At 49.6% G+C, this 17396-nt stretch overlaps 1 protein-coding gene across 2 annotated transcripts in view; it reads right to left on the reverse strand.

Moving 5' to 3' along the window:
* ANTXRL (ANTXR like) overlaps window positions 1-17127 on the reverse strand; it is a 79410-nt gene extending 62283 nt beyond the window's left edge. The window contains exon 1 of one of the 2 annotated variants that reach the window (XR_007357692.2): window positions 16577-17127. Coding sequence is in view for 1 of the 2 variants with exons in the window: in XM_048858309.2 (XP_048714266.1) it covers window positions 16577-16833 (257 nt within the window). In the remaining variant the exon portion in view is untranslated. The remainder of the gene's footprint in view (window positions 1-16576) is intronic. The other variant, XM_048858309.2, reaches the window with a different exon arrangement.
* Between the last annotated feature and the right edge of the window lie 269 nt (window positions 17128-17396).

Raw genomic sequence — 17396 nt, forward strand, 5'->3', positions numbered from 1 at the left:
CTCTGAAGGGTGAGATATCAGAGTGTTTAGGAGCCCTGCCTTGGACTCTACTGTCTATCACACTTGGATTCGCTCTCTTTGCCGGGCAAATTCATGTGTCCTGTGTCCCAAGCACTGAATCACAAGCAGAGGAGATGCAAACCACAGGGAGAAAGTTACATAAACAAACAACATCTGCCAAAGGATCACAGAGCAAGGGCTTATTAGACCATGTGAATTCCTCTGCTGTGCAAGGAGGAAATACAAGGAGGTAACCAAACTAAAGCATAACCAGCACCAAGCAAGACATGATAAACTGCTCTCTACCTTAAGTGCCAATCTTATTGACCTTAGCCATTTGTGCTCTGCCAGAACATGGGAAAAGCAGGCATTGACAGAGGAAGCATAGTCCAGTGGTTTGGGTGCTCGCATAGGATTTAGGGTTCAATTCCCCACTCCACCACAGGCTTTCTGTGTGATCTTGGGCAAGTCACTTGGTCTCTCTGTGCCTCAGTTCCCCCTCTGTAAAATGGGGCGAATAGTCTGGTCCTATCTCACAGGGGTGATGTGAAGACAAATCCATTATCAAGGTAATGGGGCCATATGACTACCTAAGATAGACAGAACGGGACTCCTTATCTAGCCCTGCCCCTACGATCACAGGCTATTGTTTTCTGGGGGACCCCTGCCTCATTCACTGCAGAAATCAGATTCCATGTACTAAACGAACCAGCAGGCACAGCGTTGGACAGTGGGGATACAAACCCATGTTGCAATGAGGCACGCCCTCCCAAGCTAGGAGCTCTGCCTTGGCGCACACTCGAAGATCAGATTCCACCCGGGACCTACACGCCGAAAGAGAAATTCTACTCCACCCGCTCCCGCATGCATGTGCAGTGCCCCCAGAACAGTGGGGTCATGCTAATGGAGGAACCCTTTCCTGTGAATTAAAAAATGCAGTATGTCCTTCCGACTTCATTGGGCTCCTTTGAAAATCCACTCTGAGCCGTGATAGCTCAGCCAAAGAAGATTACCAATGGGTCTTTGCAAGGAACAAGCCTACCCAGGCCTCAGTTTCTCCATCTGTAGAATGGGTACAATGATCCTGCCTTCTTTGGTGAAGTGTTCGGAGAGCTACTAATGAAAAGCGCCGTCTAAGAGCTAAGTGTGATCCCTGCTATTATTCGTATGTCCAATTTAGAGACTATTTTGGGCTGGATTTTAAGTTTCTGAGGGGTTACTGCGATTTGAAAAGAATGGTCGCAACAGGTTTTCTTTACAGTGCCAAAAATGTATCTTTTTCACCCACTGCCTACTCAAAAATAGCTGAACTGGTTTTGCTCAATCTTAAAGAAAAATTCACCCTCTGGCAGAGAACAGACCTATAAATATCAGCCTGGAAAGTGAAAGCTGGAGAAATGTTTCAGCTGCTGAAAATAGCCCATTAGAATAGAAATGCTTAAGCAAGGCAACCTTCGTGCTAGGCATTGCTATGTGCTCTGCCTATAGTGAAGGCCCTAGTTCTGGAATTCATATGAGCGTGTAACACCAGTTGGAGTTTTGCACACCTAGGGGCATGTGAATGGAAATGACTGTGATCAGATTCATACAGGGGGAGGGAGGATTACGTCTGAAAAGCAACTGAGATCTGTCGTGGGCTGGAGTCCTTATATTTGATGCTCCCAGAGAATCTGCAATGCTCCGAAAGGGGGTTGCGCCAGATCTCTGTGCTTTACCACCCTTCGGCTGGAGACACTTCAAAAGGCAGCGGGTGGGATTTGCCACTGAGGGGCATCCTCCATACAGTAAGAAAAGGAGTACTTGTGGCACCTTAGAGACTAACAAATTTATTTGAGCATAAGCTTTCATGAGCTACAGCTCACTTCATTGAATGCATTCAGTGGAAAATACAGTGGGGAGATTTTATATACACAGAGAACATGAAACAATGGGTGTTACCATACACACTGTAATGAGAGTGATCATTAAAGGTGAGCTATTACCAGCAGTAGAGCGGGGGGAGGGGGGGAGGTGTGCTCAAAAAGATTGAAGTGTTCTCCGACTGGTTTTTGAATGTTATAATCCTAATCACATCAGCCACACTATCAGAGGCTCGTTCACCTGCAAATCTACCAACGTGATATATGCCATCATGTGCCAGCAATGCCCCTCTGCCATGTACATTGGTCAAACTGGACAGTCTCTACGTAAAAGAATAAATGGACACAAATCAGATGTCAAGAATTATAACATTCAAAAACTAGTCGGAGAACACTTCAATCTCTCTGGTCACTCGATTACAGACCTAAAAGTGGCAATTCTTCAACAAAAAAACTTAAGAAACAGACGCTAACAAAAAGAAAAGGAGTACTTGTGGCACCTTAGAGACTAACCAATTTATTTGAGAAGTGAGCTGTAGCTCACGAAAGCTCATGCTCAAATAAATTGGTTAGTCTCTAAGGTGCCACAAGTACTCCTTTTCATTTTTGCGAATACAGACTAACACGGCTGTTACTCTGAAACCAGACGCTAACAAGAGACTGCTGAATTGGAATTAATTTGCAAACTGGATACAATTAACTTAGGCTTGAATAAAGACTGGGAGTGGATGTGTCATTACACAAAGTAAGGTTTCAGAGTAACAGCCATGTTAGTCTGTATTCGCAAAAAGAAAAGGAGTACTTGTGGCACCTTAGAGACTAACCAATTTATTTGAGCATAAGCTTTTGTGAGCTACAGCTCACTTCATTGGATGCATCTGATGAAGTGAGCTGTAGCTCACGAAAGCTTATGCTCAAATAAATTGGTTAATCTCTAAGGTGCCACAAGTACTCCTTTTCTTTTTACACAAAGTAAAACTATTTCCCCATGTTTATTCCCCCCCACACACATACTGTTCTTGTCAACTGCTGGAAATGGCCCACCTTGATTATCACTACAAAAGGTTCCCCCCTGACCCACCCCGCCCCACTCTCCTGCTGGTAATAGCTCACCTTTCTTGATCACTCTTGTTACAGTGTGTATGGTAACACCCATTGTTTCATGTTCTCTGTGTATATAAAATCTCCCCAATGTATTTTCCACTGTATGGATCCAATGAAGTGAGCTGTAGCTCATGAAAGCTTATGCTCAAATAAATTTGTTAGTCTCTAAAGTGCCACAAGTACTCCTTTTCTTTCTCTTTCTAAGGTCCCGGCCACTGGCCCCACTCCCCAGCCGCTGGCCCTGTGCCTAGCCCCACCCCCCCACTCCCAGAACTCCACTCCTGAGGCCCAGTGCCTGGCCCTCGACCTCCAGGGCTCCACTCCCAGGGCCCCACGCCCGGCCCCATAGTTGGGGCTCTGCTCCTGGCCTCTGCCTGGGGCTCTGCTCCTGGCCCCACGCCCACCCCCAGCTGTGGCCACAGCTTTGGCCCCCTTACCCTTGTCTGGGTCCTCCCCCTCCCAGAGACACGGCCCTGCTCCCAGGACAGCAGACAGGGGCAAGGATGCTGGCCTTCAGCACCCCCACTACTAAAAATGTTCCAGCTCCACTGGGTATAAATGGACATTTGCCCATCGGAACCTGCACTGGAATGTCATTGCTCTTGGCTGTTTTTGTCAGTCCCTTAAAATCACTCAGGTCAGTATCAGAGTCGGTTAAATGAGCAGCAAATGAACACTGGATAACTGCTGCAGACGAGGCTGGATTATTGGATTATTGCTCAGACTACTGCACTGGGCAGCACAGCATGGGGAGGAGGTGACCAGCCCTCTGTGGAGAAGGAAGTGGTTCGGGACTATTTAGAAAAGCTGGACGTGCACAAGTCCATGGGGGTGGATGCGTTGCATTCAGGAGTGCTAAAGGAGTTGGCGGATGTAATTGCAGAGCCATTCGCCATTATCTTTGAAAACTCATGGCGATCGGTGGAAGTCCCGGACGACTGGAAAAAGGCTAATGTAGTGCCCATCTTTAAAAAAGGGAAGAAAGAGGATCCTGGGAACTACAGGCCAGTCAGCCTCACCCCAGTCCCTGGAAAAATCATAGAGCAGGTCCTCAAGGAATCAATTCTGAAGCACTTAGAGGAGAGGAAAGTGATCAGTAACAGTCAGCATGGATTCACCAAGGGCAAGTCATGTCTGACTAATCTAATTGCCTTCTATGATGAGATAACTGGTTCTTTGGTGAAGGGAAAGCAGTGGACGTGTTGTTCCTTGACTTTAGCAAAGCTTTTGACACGGTCTCCCACAGTATTCTTGCCAGTAAGTTAAAGAAGTATGGGCTGGATGAATGGACTATAAGGTGGATAGAAAGCTGGCTAGATTGTCGGGCTCAACGGGTAGTGATCAATGGCTCCATGTCTAGTTGGCAGCTGGTATCAAGTGGACTGCCCCAAGGGTCGGTCCTGGGGCCGGTTTTGTTCAATATCTTCATAAATGATCAGGAGGATGGTGTGGATTGCACCCTCAGCAAGTTTGCAGACAACACTAAACTGGGAGTAGTGGTAGATATGCTGGAGGGTAGGGACAGGATACAGAGGGACCTAGACAAATTGGAGGATTGGGCCCAAAGAAATCTGATGAGGTTCAACAAGGACAAGTGCAGAGTCCTGCACTTAGGACGGAAGAATCCCATGCACTGCTACAGACTAGGGACCGAATGGCTCGGCAGCAGTTCTGCAGAAAAGGACCTAGGGGTTACAGTGGACGAGAAGCTGGATATGAGTCAACAGTGTGCCCTTGTTGCCAAGAAGACCAATGGCATTTTGGAATGTATAAGTAGGGGCATTGCCAGAAGATCGAGGGACGTGATCGTTCCCCTCTAATCGACATTGGTGAGGCCTCATCTGGAGTACTGTGTCCAGTTTTGGGCCCCACACTACGAGAAGGATGTGGAAAAATTGGAAAGAGTCCAGCAGAGGGCAACAAAAATGATTAGGGGACTGGAACACATCAGTTATGAGGAGAGGCTGAGGGAACTGGGGATGTTTAGTCTACGGAAGAGAAGAATGAGGGGGGATTTGATAGCTGCTTTCAACTACCTGAAAGGGGGTTCCAAAGAGGATGGCTCTAGACTGTTCTCAGTGGTAGCAGACGACAGAACAAGGAGTAATGGTCTCAAGTTGCAGTGGGGGAGATTTAGGTTGGATATTAGGAAAAACTTTTTCACTAGGAGGGTGGTGAAACATTGGAATGCGTTACCTAGGGAGGTGGTGGAATCTCCTTCCTTAGAAGTTTTTAAGGTCAGGCTTGACAAAGCCCTGGCTGGGATGATTTAATTGGGGATTGGTCCTGCTTTGAGCAGGGGGTTGGACTAGATGACCTCCTGCAGTCCCTTCTAACCCTGATATTCTATGATTCTATGACTGTCTTCTGATGCCTGAGCCACAATCATCACATAGAAAGGCAGAGCTCCTGGCCTGTCCAAGCGTCAGACCATCAGCGAAATCACACAGTACTGACAGGAGAGAGCCATGACAGAATCAGGTTCCTGAACGCTGGCAATGGAGTCAGTCCACGCTGAGAGTGCAGAATGGATGGCAGCGCTGAACAGTGCAGTTCTGAGTCCCACACAGGTCCTCGTGGAAGGCATGCGGAGATGCAGCAGAAATGAAATCCTGCTGGTCCCTGGCCTGGGGATTTGGACGGGTGGTGGATCATACAGTGCATCTGCAGAGCACTGCTCAGAGTGGTCTGGGTCCCTCTCTGTGCTTGAGCTAGAGGATGAGAGTCTGTTACAGCCTCACTCTCCAGCTCAAGCTGTAGACTGGTGCTCTTGGCTCGGAAGGTCCCTGGTTCACTCACATGTCAGGCCAGGTGGGGCGGTCACATCAGCCAGGCCTCAGACCTGACTGACTCCCCCTCACTCCCCACAGGGAGCTGTGGCGACCCAGTAAGTTGATATTCTCTGTGGCTCACGATGTCTGTGATACTCATGGTAGCAGTAAAAAAGACCTGGCAGTGGCAATGCTGTTCCCCAGGCCACTATTGCCCCCTCCCCAACGATGCCCCCAGAGCCGGCTTCTCAGCATCTCCCCACCCCCACGGCGCCCCCAGGTACGGCATCCGGGCCTCCCCTTGCACTGCACCACCAGATACAGCATCCGGGCCTCCCTCCCGACGGCACCCCCAGAGCTGGCTCCTTGGTCTGCCCCCTCCCCTACAGCATGCCCAGAGCATCCTCCTCCCCCACGGGCAGCACCTGGAGATCCCCAGGGAGGCAGCAGTGCCCCCCCCTGGCCCCCCAAGCTGGTAGCAGTAGCACCCCGAGCACCTATGTCACTGCCTTTCTGGGCAGGGGAGGAGACACGCCATCACCCTCAGCAGCAGCCTATCAGCCAGGAGGCAACACTTTACCCAATGTGTTGGGCCCCTCCCCATGCCATCCCATCCTCATGGGGGAGCAGAAGATGAGGCAGCAAGCAGCTGCTGTGGGCAGTGACGTGCCGGAAGAGACATTCCAGGTCAGGTTCTGCTGTAAATCCAGAGTGATCCCAATATAATCACAGGCTGAAGCAGCCAGGACCAGATCAGGATCAGGCCCAATGAATGCACAACCCACAAAAGCCATGCATTGCGAGTGAGCTCCCCATGCTGGGAGTGCAGTTCTGTTATCCAAGACACAAAAAGAAGAGTCAGCAAACCACAGCCTGGCTAAGAATGCACTCCCTGTCCCATCCGGGACTGAAAGCCCTGAGCAGCAGCTGCCTGCCTGAATTTCCCACTGATGCCTCTCTGGGGCAACGGGGCTGAGGTGAATCAGCATCTGAGGGGGTGGAAAGGGAGAACTGTGAGAGGCAGGGCCTGATTCTGCCCCTGCTTCCACCTTAGTAAACCAGGAGTGACTCCTTTTAACTCAATGGAGTTTTATATCTGTGTCACAGCTGGGGTGACTGTTATCACAGTCAGGCCTGTCCTGTCCTTAGGGATGTCTGTGAGACGATCAGGTGCAAGACTGAGTGGATCACAACAAGAGCGCAACTCCTCAAGGAATGGCGTAAGCCGATACCCGCTGAAACCAGGCAGGCAAAACTGGCACAGAAGAGGTATCATTCACAGCCAATTTACAGCAACGTGCAGAAAACAGGATGATCTCTGCTCCAGCCCCCAGCCCCCTCTCCATAAAGCTATCTTTGCCCCCCTCTATCTCTGCATCTCCTGAGAGGCGCAGCATAGAATCTGCGCTGGAACGTATGTGACTCAACATATAGGCAGGGGCTGCCCTGAAGAGACCAAGTAGATCAACAGGGTACAGTGTGTATGAGCTCCATAGTTTAGCAGTGAAAGTGGATGCCCTGGGTCTTACCACTAGTAACTATTTCCAATACTACCTGATCGCCTATGACAAATAGGACACACTTAGAAACAGGGACTGTTTCTGCAGATCATCTATTCCATCCCCAATCCTGCTGCCATTAAAATCCATTCCTAATCTGCTTTTGACGTCTGTAAATGCAGCATCAGGCATGTAATTCTCAGCGCTTCATGGAGGCTAGTTTTAAACGTCCCAAGCAATGGACTTCCATGGGGAGTTCATTCCACCGCACAATAGATATCAATGCCGCGAAGATTGTGCCTGAAGTTTCTTTTGATTCGTTTCATCCCATTGCTCCTAGTTACACCCCCTTTTGTGCTACATTAAAGGGTTCCTCTTCCTGCTGCATTTACAGCCAACAGATACATGGAAATGGCAGTGCTTGAACTGGGGACAGATTGGTGGTAATGCCAAAGACCTGCTCTCCCCTACTGAGAGTGGGAAAAGACTGGGGAGGTTGAAAATGGATGGGGGAGCAGGTTTTTTGCTGAGTTCCTGCCTATCTGATATGGAGGCGCTCCAAGCTGAAGGCAGCATTCCAGGGTGGTCTCAAAGCAAGAATGGACTCCACCGTTCTAACCCATTGTTCTATAGATGTGCTGGGCTTAGCTTGGGCCATTGCACTCCCGGAGTGCAGTACCTGCTTACCCCAGGGCTAAAGCTGGCCCAGCCCGTCACAGGGATGAACATGTGTCTGAGTAGGGCCCCTTGCACTGAAATCTGGAGCTTGGTTGTTATTTGGCGAGACCTAATTGCAGCCACAACCACATTCTAGACAGCAGGGGAATTCTGCACGTTGGTATTAGTGGCTCTGGAATAAAAGCAAAGCCTCAGGGCATGGAGTTTGTTATGGTTTCAGACATGCACATGCACATCCATCCATCCCACGGCTCTGTTCTCCTGAGCCAGCAGAGTATCAGAAGTGACAAGACTCCTCCTCTCCTGAGCACTGGCCTGGAAAGGACCCTTTGTGGATGGATCACCAAGGTAAGAGGGACCAGCATTTGTATTCCAATAACACCTAGACACACCAGCTGAGATCCGACTGCGCTATTCTGGCCACTGTCCAAACATAACGTAGGAGACAGGCCCTGCCCCAAAGAGCTTACAACGTAAATGGACAAGACAAAGGATGGGGGCGGGAACAAAGGCACAGAAAAGCAACTCACCAAGGGTCAGGATTAGAACCCAAATCTTCTAGGTCCCAGTCCAGCAGGCTAGCTGCTGATGCACACTGCCTCTCAAGGTAGCTGAGTCCAAAAGGTTTTAAGAGTGGAACCAGTGCTAGGCCAGGACACTATCCCCTTGCAGAGAGCTTTTCTCCCATGAAATAAAATGGCAGTAAAATTTCCCAGCTCCACATTGTTATCTACTCTGGGTACCTCCCTCGAAACACTGTCACTGGTCTGATCACTATCAGTCTGACCATGCAGCCAAGCCAGCTCCCTCCTGCAACTTCCCCAACATCTACCCACAGAAATGGGCAGCACATGGGGAAAGGAAACCCAAAACCAGACATGGAATTTAGCCAGCCAGCCCACTACTCTTAGAACTTTTGCTATTCGCAGTACAGGGCCTCGGACACACAGTTAAGCAGTTCTGGTTCTATTCAGCAAAGCCAAGGCCCTTACTCCCCGCTGCTCTCCGTCACTCAGGAGGCACTGCTGCTGACCAGGAAACAGGCACTTCTGCTGAGTGTAATGCGCAAGAGCCATGCTTCTTCTCTCCGTTTGTGCATAAAGGGTCCAGTCCTCGCATGCCCTGTGCAAATTCACATTGTGAGATTCAGGCATGCAAGCTCACACCCAGAAGCAATAACTTACTCCCTACAACTATATGCTTATGGAGCATGACCCAAAACCCACTGAAGTCAATCGGAGTCTTTCAGTTTACTTCCTTGGGTAGGGCTCGGGCTCTTACTATATTAAATGCAGTTCCATACAGATATATACCCTTATTTAAATATTGCAGATAAGATGCTGACATGCTGCTATGCCTTTTTCCTCACCCTTTTAAATATACATGTGCCATCTAACAAAATCACTGTTCATTGGTTCGCTTTGTACTGTCTTTATGCTTTTTCTTTTTGGATTTAATTGTTTTTTTCTTTTTGCCAAAAGGCAGCTCTGCTTGTGTAATATTGGACAGAGTACAAAGAAACACAACCTGCTTCCAATAACAAAGCTATGTCCAAAACAAAGCAAACATTTGCAGCAAAACTTTCCAGCCATTGTACCTGGTTACATAAAATCTAAACATCAGCTACACTATACCCCAGCGAAAAAAGGCAGATAGGAAAAAATACCATCAGATCAGGGTTTGATAATAATGCATATTACCACCTGCAGGCACTCAGATTCCTTGAGTCATGGATTTTTAAGTCCAGAAGGGACCACTGTGATCATTTAATCTGACCTCAGACATAGTGATAAATTTGGTATAAATGACTAGGTTACATTATGCTGAGAGAGAGAAAGGCATAGATAGATAGGTAGATAGATAGATAGATAGGGTATATGGGGATAGATGGATAGCTATATAGGGTGTATGGAGATAGACAGAGGGTGGGCAAACTTTTTGGCCTGAGGGCCACATCGGGGTATGGAAATTGTAGGACAGGCCATGAATGCTCACAAAATTGGGATAGCGGTGCAGAAGGGGGTGAGGGCTCTGGCTCGGGGTGCGGGCTCTGGGGTGGGGCCAGAAATTAGGATTTCAGGGTGCAGGAGGGGGCTCCAGGTTGGGGGGGGGGGCTGAGGGCTCTGTGCCGGGGGGGGCACGGCTGGGGATGAGGGTTTAAGGTGCAGGAGGAAGCTCCAGGCTGGAACCGAGGGGTTTGGAGGTTGGGAGGGGATCAGAGCTGGGGCAGGGGGTTGGGGTATGAGGGCTCCGGCTGAGGGTGCGGGTTCTGGGGTGGGGCCAGGGATGAAGGAGTTTGGGGTGCAGGAAGGTGCTCCGGCCTGGGACCAATAGATTCAGAGGGCAACACGGGGATCAGGGATGGGACAAGCTGTTGGGGCATGGGGGGTGGGCTCTGAGGTGGTGCTGGGGATGAGGGGTTTGGGATACAAGAGGGAGCTCTGGGCTGGGATTGAGGGGTTCGGAGGGCAGGACAGGGATCAGGGCAGTGGCAAAGGATTGGGGTGCAGGGGGGGCTCAGGGGTGCAGGCTCCGGGCGGTGCATACTGCAAGCAGCTCCCAGAAGCATGTCCCCTCTCCTGCTCTGAAGAGTGACCAGGCGGCTCTGCATGCTGCCCCATCCGCAGGCACCACCCCTGCAGCTCCCATTGGCCAGGAACCATGGATGGATGGGGTGTATGGAGACAGATTGAGAGATAGAGAGAGAGATAGGATGGATGGGGATAGATACATGGACGGATGGGGTGTATGGAGACAGATTGAGAGATAGAGAGAGAGATAGGATGGATGGGGATAGATACATGGACGGATGGGGTGTATGGGGATAGAGAGATGGATGGATGGCTCTGTATGGGGATAGAGAGATGGATAAATGGGATAGATGGGGATAGACAGATGCATATATAGGGTGTATGGGGATAGACAGAAGGTTGGATGGGGATGGATAGATAGATTGATGGGGTGTGTGAGGATGGATAGATTAAGTGTATGGGGAGAGATAGATGGATACATAGAGTGTATGGGGATAGATAGATGGGGTACATGGGAATAGATATATAGGGTGCATGGGGATAGATGGATAGATAGATAGATAGATAGATAGATAGAACCATATTCAGAAATTTAAACTTGCTATAATCAATTAAGTTGAAGGGGCAAACTCAGCTCGCCTTATTTACATGAAAAGTCCCGTAGATTTCAGTGGGAATCTTTCTGCGTCAGTTTGGAGGATCAGATCCCAGATGTGCTGATGAATTAGGGTTAGGCAGTACAGCATATTAATGTTTGGGCTTCTAGATAGGTTGATCCCATCTTAACATAGGCCATGAGCGAAATGAGGCTAAGATTTTCAAAACCGGAGGCTAACGTTAGGTGATTGAGTCCATAGTGTGGGACCTCAAATAGTGGTGTGATTTTCAAATGTGCTGAGCCCAGCATCTCCCATTAGCCACTTTCCTAGGTGTCCAAGCCTGGATTTAGCCATCCATTTTTTAAAATTTTTTACCTAAATCTAGTGGGTTTCCCTCTGATCCAGTGCACACAAGCAGTACACAGAACAGCAGTCAGTGCAGAGACCCCCTGCAGAGAGACGCTGGAGATGCACCGGAGACAGATCAATACCCTGCGCTGAAGTCAAGTCCTTGGACCAGAGCAGTGGGAATGTTGCAAGATGGGCAAAGATTCATAGAGAGGACTGGGGGTGGAAACCTGCACAGCTCCTATTTGCTCTAGCCCAGAGGTGGGCAAACTACAGCCCGCGGGACCCTCCTTCCCGGCCCCTGAGCTCCTGGCTGGGCAGGCTAGCCCCTAGCCCCTCCCCCGCTGTCCCCCCACCCCCGCAGCTTCAGTGCGCCACGCCACCGGCACAACGCTCTGGGCAGCGCAGTTGCAGAGCCCGTGGCCTGACCTGGTGCTCTGGGTGGTGCGGTAAGGGGGCAGGGAGCAGGGGGGGTTGGATAGAGGGCAGGGGAGTTTGGGGTGTGGTCAGGGGGTAGGAGTGTGGCTAGGGGTCAGGGCGGTCAGAGGGCGGGGAACAGGGGGGTTGGATGGGGCAGGGGTCCCGGGGGGGGCAGTCAGGAATGGGAGGGGCGGTTGGATGGGGCGGCAGGGTGCAGTCAGGGGTGGGGGATCCAAGGGTGTTCAGAGGGCAGGGAGCAGTGGATGGGGCAGGAGTCCCGGGGGGGCCAGCAGGGGGCGAGAAGCGGGGGTGGGGGGTCGGATGGGAGGTGGGGGCCAGGCCACGCCAGGCTGTTTGGGGAGACACAGCCTCCCCTAACCAGCCCTCCATACAATTTTGGAAACCCGATGTGGCCCTCAGGCCAAAAAGTTTGCCCACCCCTGCTCTAGCCAGTGCCTGTAGTCCATCATTTCTGTGAATACTACATTCACTCAGAACGTTTGAAACAAAACGATGGTTTTCTTGGCTTTCCTGGCACATACAATGTCCTTGCCAACCTGGGCTTTTGAAAATAAAGCACACAGTGTGTAGGGACTGGGTGACTGTGGAGACTGGCAATAGCTTGCAGCAACCTTTAGGTCATCAGTCCAAAATTGACCAAGGGCAATAGTTACAGAAAGACCTTCCCATCTAGTGACTGTGTGGCCTGGATGCAATGAGTCTTAATCCACTTCCCCAGAGGACTAATTGGTCTCCTTGTTGAAAGCGCACTTCCAGAGCAGGGTTGATGCACACTGGCAAGAACACAGCGGGGGTAGCTTGCACAGCCATTGTCTGTCCTGTGGATAAACAGAAGTCTGAAACCCCCAAGTCTGCCCCACTCAATTTTGCTTAAAATATAAATTATCTTTGTGAAACCCCCCAGTTAGAGGAATGCAAAAATATATCCAAAAATCTCCAGTTCCTTCTTTCTCCAGCCGCAGAGTTCAAAAATAAGCAAAAGGATTTCTTCACATTCAGTAAATAAAAATACACATAGCTATGTGGCTCAGACCTGTCATGTCAAGCACTAGCCAGGAGCAGATGTTCATGGCAGAGTTAGAAACCCCTTTAAATTAAGGACTTATAATTGCTGCACTGATAGACAATTATAGTGATGCTATCAGGCGCCGCTATAATTAGAAAACACTAGAGGTCAGTTGTTTTTTTGCAAGTGCATTTTGACACAGTGGCAAACAAGAGCTGGATGTCAACAGCAACAACGTAGCAGAGGAGAGGGGGATAACACAGCATAAGGATGTCACCATGTGATCTGAACAGAGTCAAGTGACCAAACCCCTGAGCAGAGGATGTAGTGCAGAGACAGGCAGCTGGATTCTTATGCAGCCTGAGGGCTGTCAGCAGCAGCCAGGAGGCCACTACCCCAAGAAGCTGTGAATTTGTAAACTTGAGGGACCTGTGGCAATGGGTTCGGCAGAACCTAAGCACCAGTCCAGTGTCAACTCCTGAGCACACACAGCTTCTGTGGCCTACAGCAGGAACTGTGGGTGCTCAGCATCTCTGACAACCAGGGCATTACTATATAAACATCAGTGCAATTGGAGATCAGCCCTCTGATTTCTGAGTCCCCTAGCCCCCTGTAACCAGCACACTGGAGTTAAGAGCCCTACCCTTACGACATTCCCCCTAGTATCAGTCTGAACCAGAAGAGCCCTACCTTCTGAATCACCAGCACCTCTGTCCATAACTTGAAGGTGTCCCCTCCAAGAACCAACACAGGCTAATGCTGTTCCAGCACAACATACCATGGTAAGAATACAGAACCCAGAGGGCAGACTGTATCTACCTGTGGTAGCTTCAAGAGGTTTGTCTGCAGGGATAAGAGCTTTGCCCTGACCTTCTGCTGTGTGTGGCATGACACCATCTAGGAGGTCTGAGATAGGTCTTTGCTTTTTTCCCATGTCAAGCCTTCACATACCCACAGTTCAGTCTCTTTGCTCTGAAGCTGCCTATTCCATAGAGCTAATACAAGAAGACGTAATCTACATCAGAAGGAGGAAAAACTGCACAAACTCAGCAAGTTTCTCTTTCTAATTGGCACCATATATTATACCAATAACTTCACCAGTGCATGATCTTTTCCCCTCTGCCGGCTGACGTCCTGAGCATTTGATCCCTGCAGACGCCAGCTGGCCAGATGAAAAAGAAAATCATGCCCTGACAAAGTTATTGCAGTAATGTACAGTGCCTGCACCAACAAGGGAAGAAACGTGTTGTATTCCTTCAGTCTGCCTGCTTTTGATGTGAGATAACATCTTCCCATAAGGGAGCAAACCAACAGAGAGGACAAAGTCATTCTGGTTCACCCAGGCTGACTTCTCAGACATTCATTCAGAGAGGGCCTCACATGGCCATAGGACTCAAGCCGGGACATTTCTTAATGGCAACATTTCAACCCCATTGTTATCCATCTCATTAAGGCTGAATGTTTCTAATTCTGAACTGGCCAGGCACAATGGAGGAAGGCAATCCACAATGTGCTGTATAGGATGTGATGGCACCACTTGGCACCCCAATGTCTAGCACTGACTGTTGCTGGGGGTTATTCCATTAGAAGTTGGAACCAGAAACGCTCCCCAATTCACACCTGAATAAATATGATTCCAAAAATGTGAATGTTACAGTCTCAGTTTCACCCATCCCCCTCTGATTGGCCATCCTCCCTTCCAAGACTTAGTGATACCCCCCACCCTGTCAACTCTTACTTATTATCTGGCTCCATCTGGCTAAACTGTTCCAAGAGCCAGAGTCCATCCATCCATGAGATCTGTCCTCAGAAACCCCCTTGCTGCCATACCACCAGTCACATAGAAAAGCAGTAAGGGCCAAATACAACTTCAGTTTGTATGCACAGCTCCCACCAACATCCCTGGACATTCTGCTACAGCGCAAGGGCAGCGAATAGCCCATAGACTGTGATGCTTTCACGTAATCCTTGCAGATTGTAACAGCCCTACTCCCAAAAGGCCAACAGGAATTTCACCACTGGTTTCAGTGGGAGCAAGTTCAGACCTTAAAACCACAAGAAACTCTTTCAACTTAAATGGCCAAATTACCTCTTTTGCATTTTTTCATTCCAAACAGTTCGGCTTTTATTCTCTTGCAGACTTTCAAGGCCTGATCTTGCTATGATTGAAGTGGATGGGAGTTTTGCTATTGACTTTAATAGCAGCAGGATTGGACCCTACACATAGATCATCCATACCACAGTCACAATCAAGTCAGGGGATCAAGTTACAACACAATTTCAATGTATAGGTTTGACAGTACCTTAACCAGTATCTAAAGCCTTAGATTTGACTAGGCATATACCAATGACATTTTAAGGCAAGGAAATTACACTGTATAAAGTTATACACATGCCATATCCTGCCATAGAGAGTACCCCAATCCCAAACACCAATATCCATTTTTACTGAAAGTTTTTTTATTATGCGCTGGAGAACAGCATGACAACATTGATAATAACAATTCAAAACCTTGCTAGGAGTGCATTTGATGCAGGAGTCAGAAAGCCTTGTAATAAACCTTAGTAGGAAGTAGAGTATTTTGTGGTGCAGGTTGCTACAAAACAACAACAACAACAACTGCCTTAGGAAGTCTTTGCATCCTTTTGCTTTCAAAGCAAAACAAAGTCACCCTCTTTTTTTGAGAAGGTGCTTTTTGGCCCAAAGCTCAGCAGAAGGCCTGACAGAGTCAACAATTCCCCTGCTAGAGAGAGAGAGAGAGAGAGAGAGAGAGAGCGCGCGCCATCACCTGGTCAGATGCACATTGAAAAAAAGCTCCAATCTTTAATCATGTTTTAACATGTCCTAACTAAAGCATCTTGACTAGCACAATTGTAAATTCTACTGTAGATGGGACACAAACATTTCTTGCTTGTCATGTTGAACCCTAGGCTGCTTGCTAGAGTTAAACACAACTAGGAATGAGAACCCATGTCCTCTAATACTTGTGTAGTGTCTACACTATAATTTACAGTTGACTTGAGTACCACCTGTTAAAACATATCTACAAATTCCAGTGTAGACATACCTTAGGCGATGTTTAAACTAGGATAACAGATAGTGTCTAAAAATGTGTTAGCCAACATGTTTTAACTAACATATTTTAAACACTAGTGTGGACAACCCCTCAGATATTAACCATGACCAGCTAACACGTTTTAAAATGCCTTAAACCATGCCTGTAAGGCTGTAAGCAATGGGGACAAACAGGGGTTGGATTCTTAAAATTAACCAGTTTGCACAGACTCTACGGTATCCTGGAATTAACCAAATGCCATGGGTGATAGCCTAGAACTAAGCAAATTCTTTGGATTTAAGCCTAGAACTAAGTAAATGCAACGGGGTACAGCCTAGAGCCCACCAAATCCTTCAACAGCCCAGAGATAACGCAAGACGCGCATTATGCGCTACTAACCGCGCATTAGCGGCATTCACGGGCTCTCCGGAGCATGGCTGCCTTTGCTGGGCCACCGAGGCGCTGAAAAGCCCGGTGCCCCTGTGGGTGTGACCTGTAGCTTCCCTGGCTGGGGGGTGCCTTTGCTTTGCACAGTGCTCCCTTTGTGCACAAGGCGCGGGCAGCGTGGGAGGCCGGCATGCCCCGGCGATCCGCCCAGAGAGCAGCAAAGATCCCCGCTGCAGGAGCAGCAGCGCAAAGGCAGTGAAGGGTGAATAACCGCTTTTAAATGGGACTGTCACTTACTTATCCAGGACGAAGTAGAGATCGAAGGCCCCGTGACAGGAGCGCTGGTCGTCTCGCCCTTCCTCCTCCGGCTCCGCTTGGGCGCAGGACGCCAGGCTGCAAGTGGCCAGCAGGAAGGCGCAGAGGAAAGCCGCTTTCTCCACGCAACTCCCACGACTCGCCATTTTCTTCCTCAATCTCTGCCCCCCTCCCCCGCCCCGCAGCCCTCGGCGTCTGTCCAGAAGCAAAGGAAAAGTTCCCGATCTCCTCTCAAACATGCGCAGAACCAGATCTCGGCTCCCCCACCCCACTGGTCCATGCAAGGGCAGAGCTGCTGCTGGGGGTGGGGGAGATTTTTGTGTGGCAGCGGGGCTTGGATCCGGGTCCGGGCAGACGGTACCTAAAGCCCCATCCCCCCGCCCCGCGCTAACAGGCTCGGCTTGGTTGCTAGAGTAGTAACTCAGCCCCGATTTCCTGCGTGCCTCCTCCCATAGGGAGCGAACAGATTCGTAGGGAGGGGGAGACAGGATCTTATGGTGGGGAAGCGGAGCTGGGACTTTCCTGTTCCGGGCTCCAGAGCAGGGAAAGGAGAGCAAGGCTGCAAACTAGCAAGAGATGCCCCCCATCCCCCAACACACACCCCCACCAAACACCAGAGCTATGCCCAGGGGTACAGCTCGGGTCTGCCTCGTCTCCCTCCCTGAGAGTCAGCTCTGGATTCGTTTGCTGGCAAATCTAGAAGTCTCTCCCTCTAGGCTTGTTGCAGCATCCCCCTTCCCGTCGGAGGCAGCTGGTTTTACAACCATGCTCCGTGTTTAGGGACCCTAAAGCAACTAGGACC

Source organism: Caretta caretta, chromosome 7 (genome assembly GCF_965140235.1).
Source record: "Caretta caretta isolate rCarCar2 chromosome 7, rCarCar1.hap1, whole genome shotgun sequence".
Classification (NCBI taxonomy): domain Eukaryota; kingdom Metazoa; phylum Chordata; order Testudines; family Cheloniidae; genus Caretta; species Caretta caretta.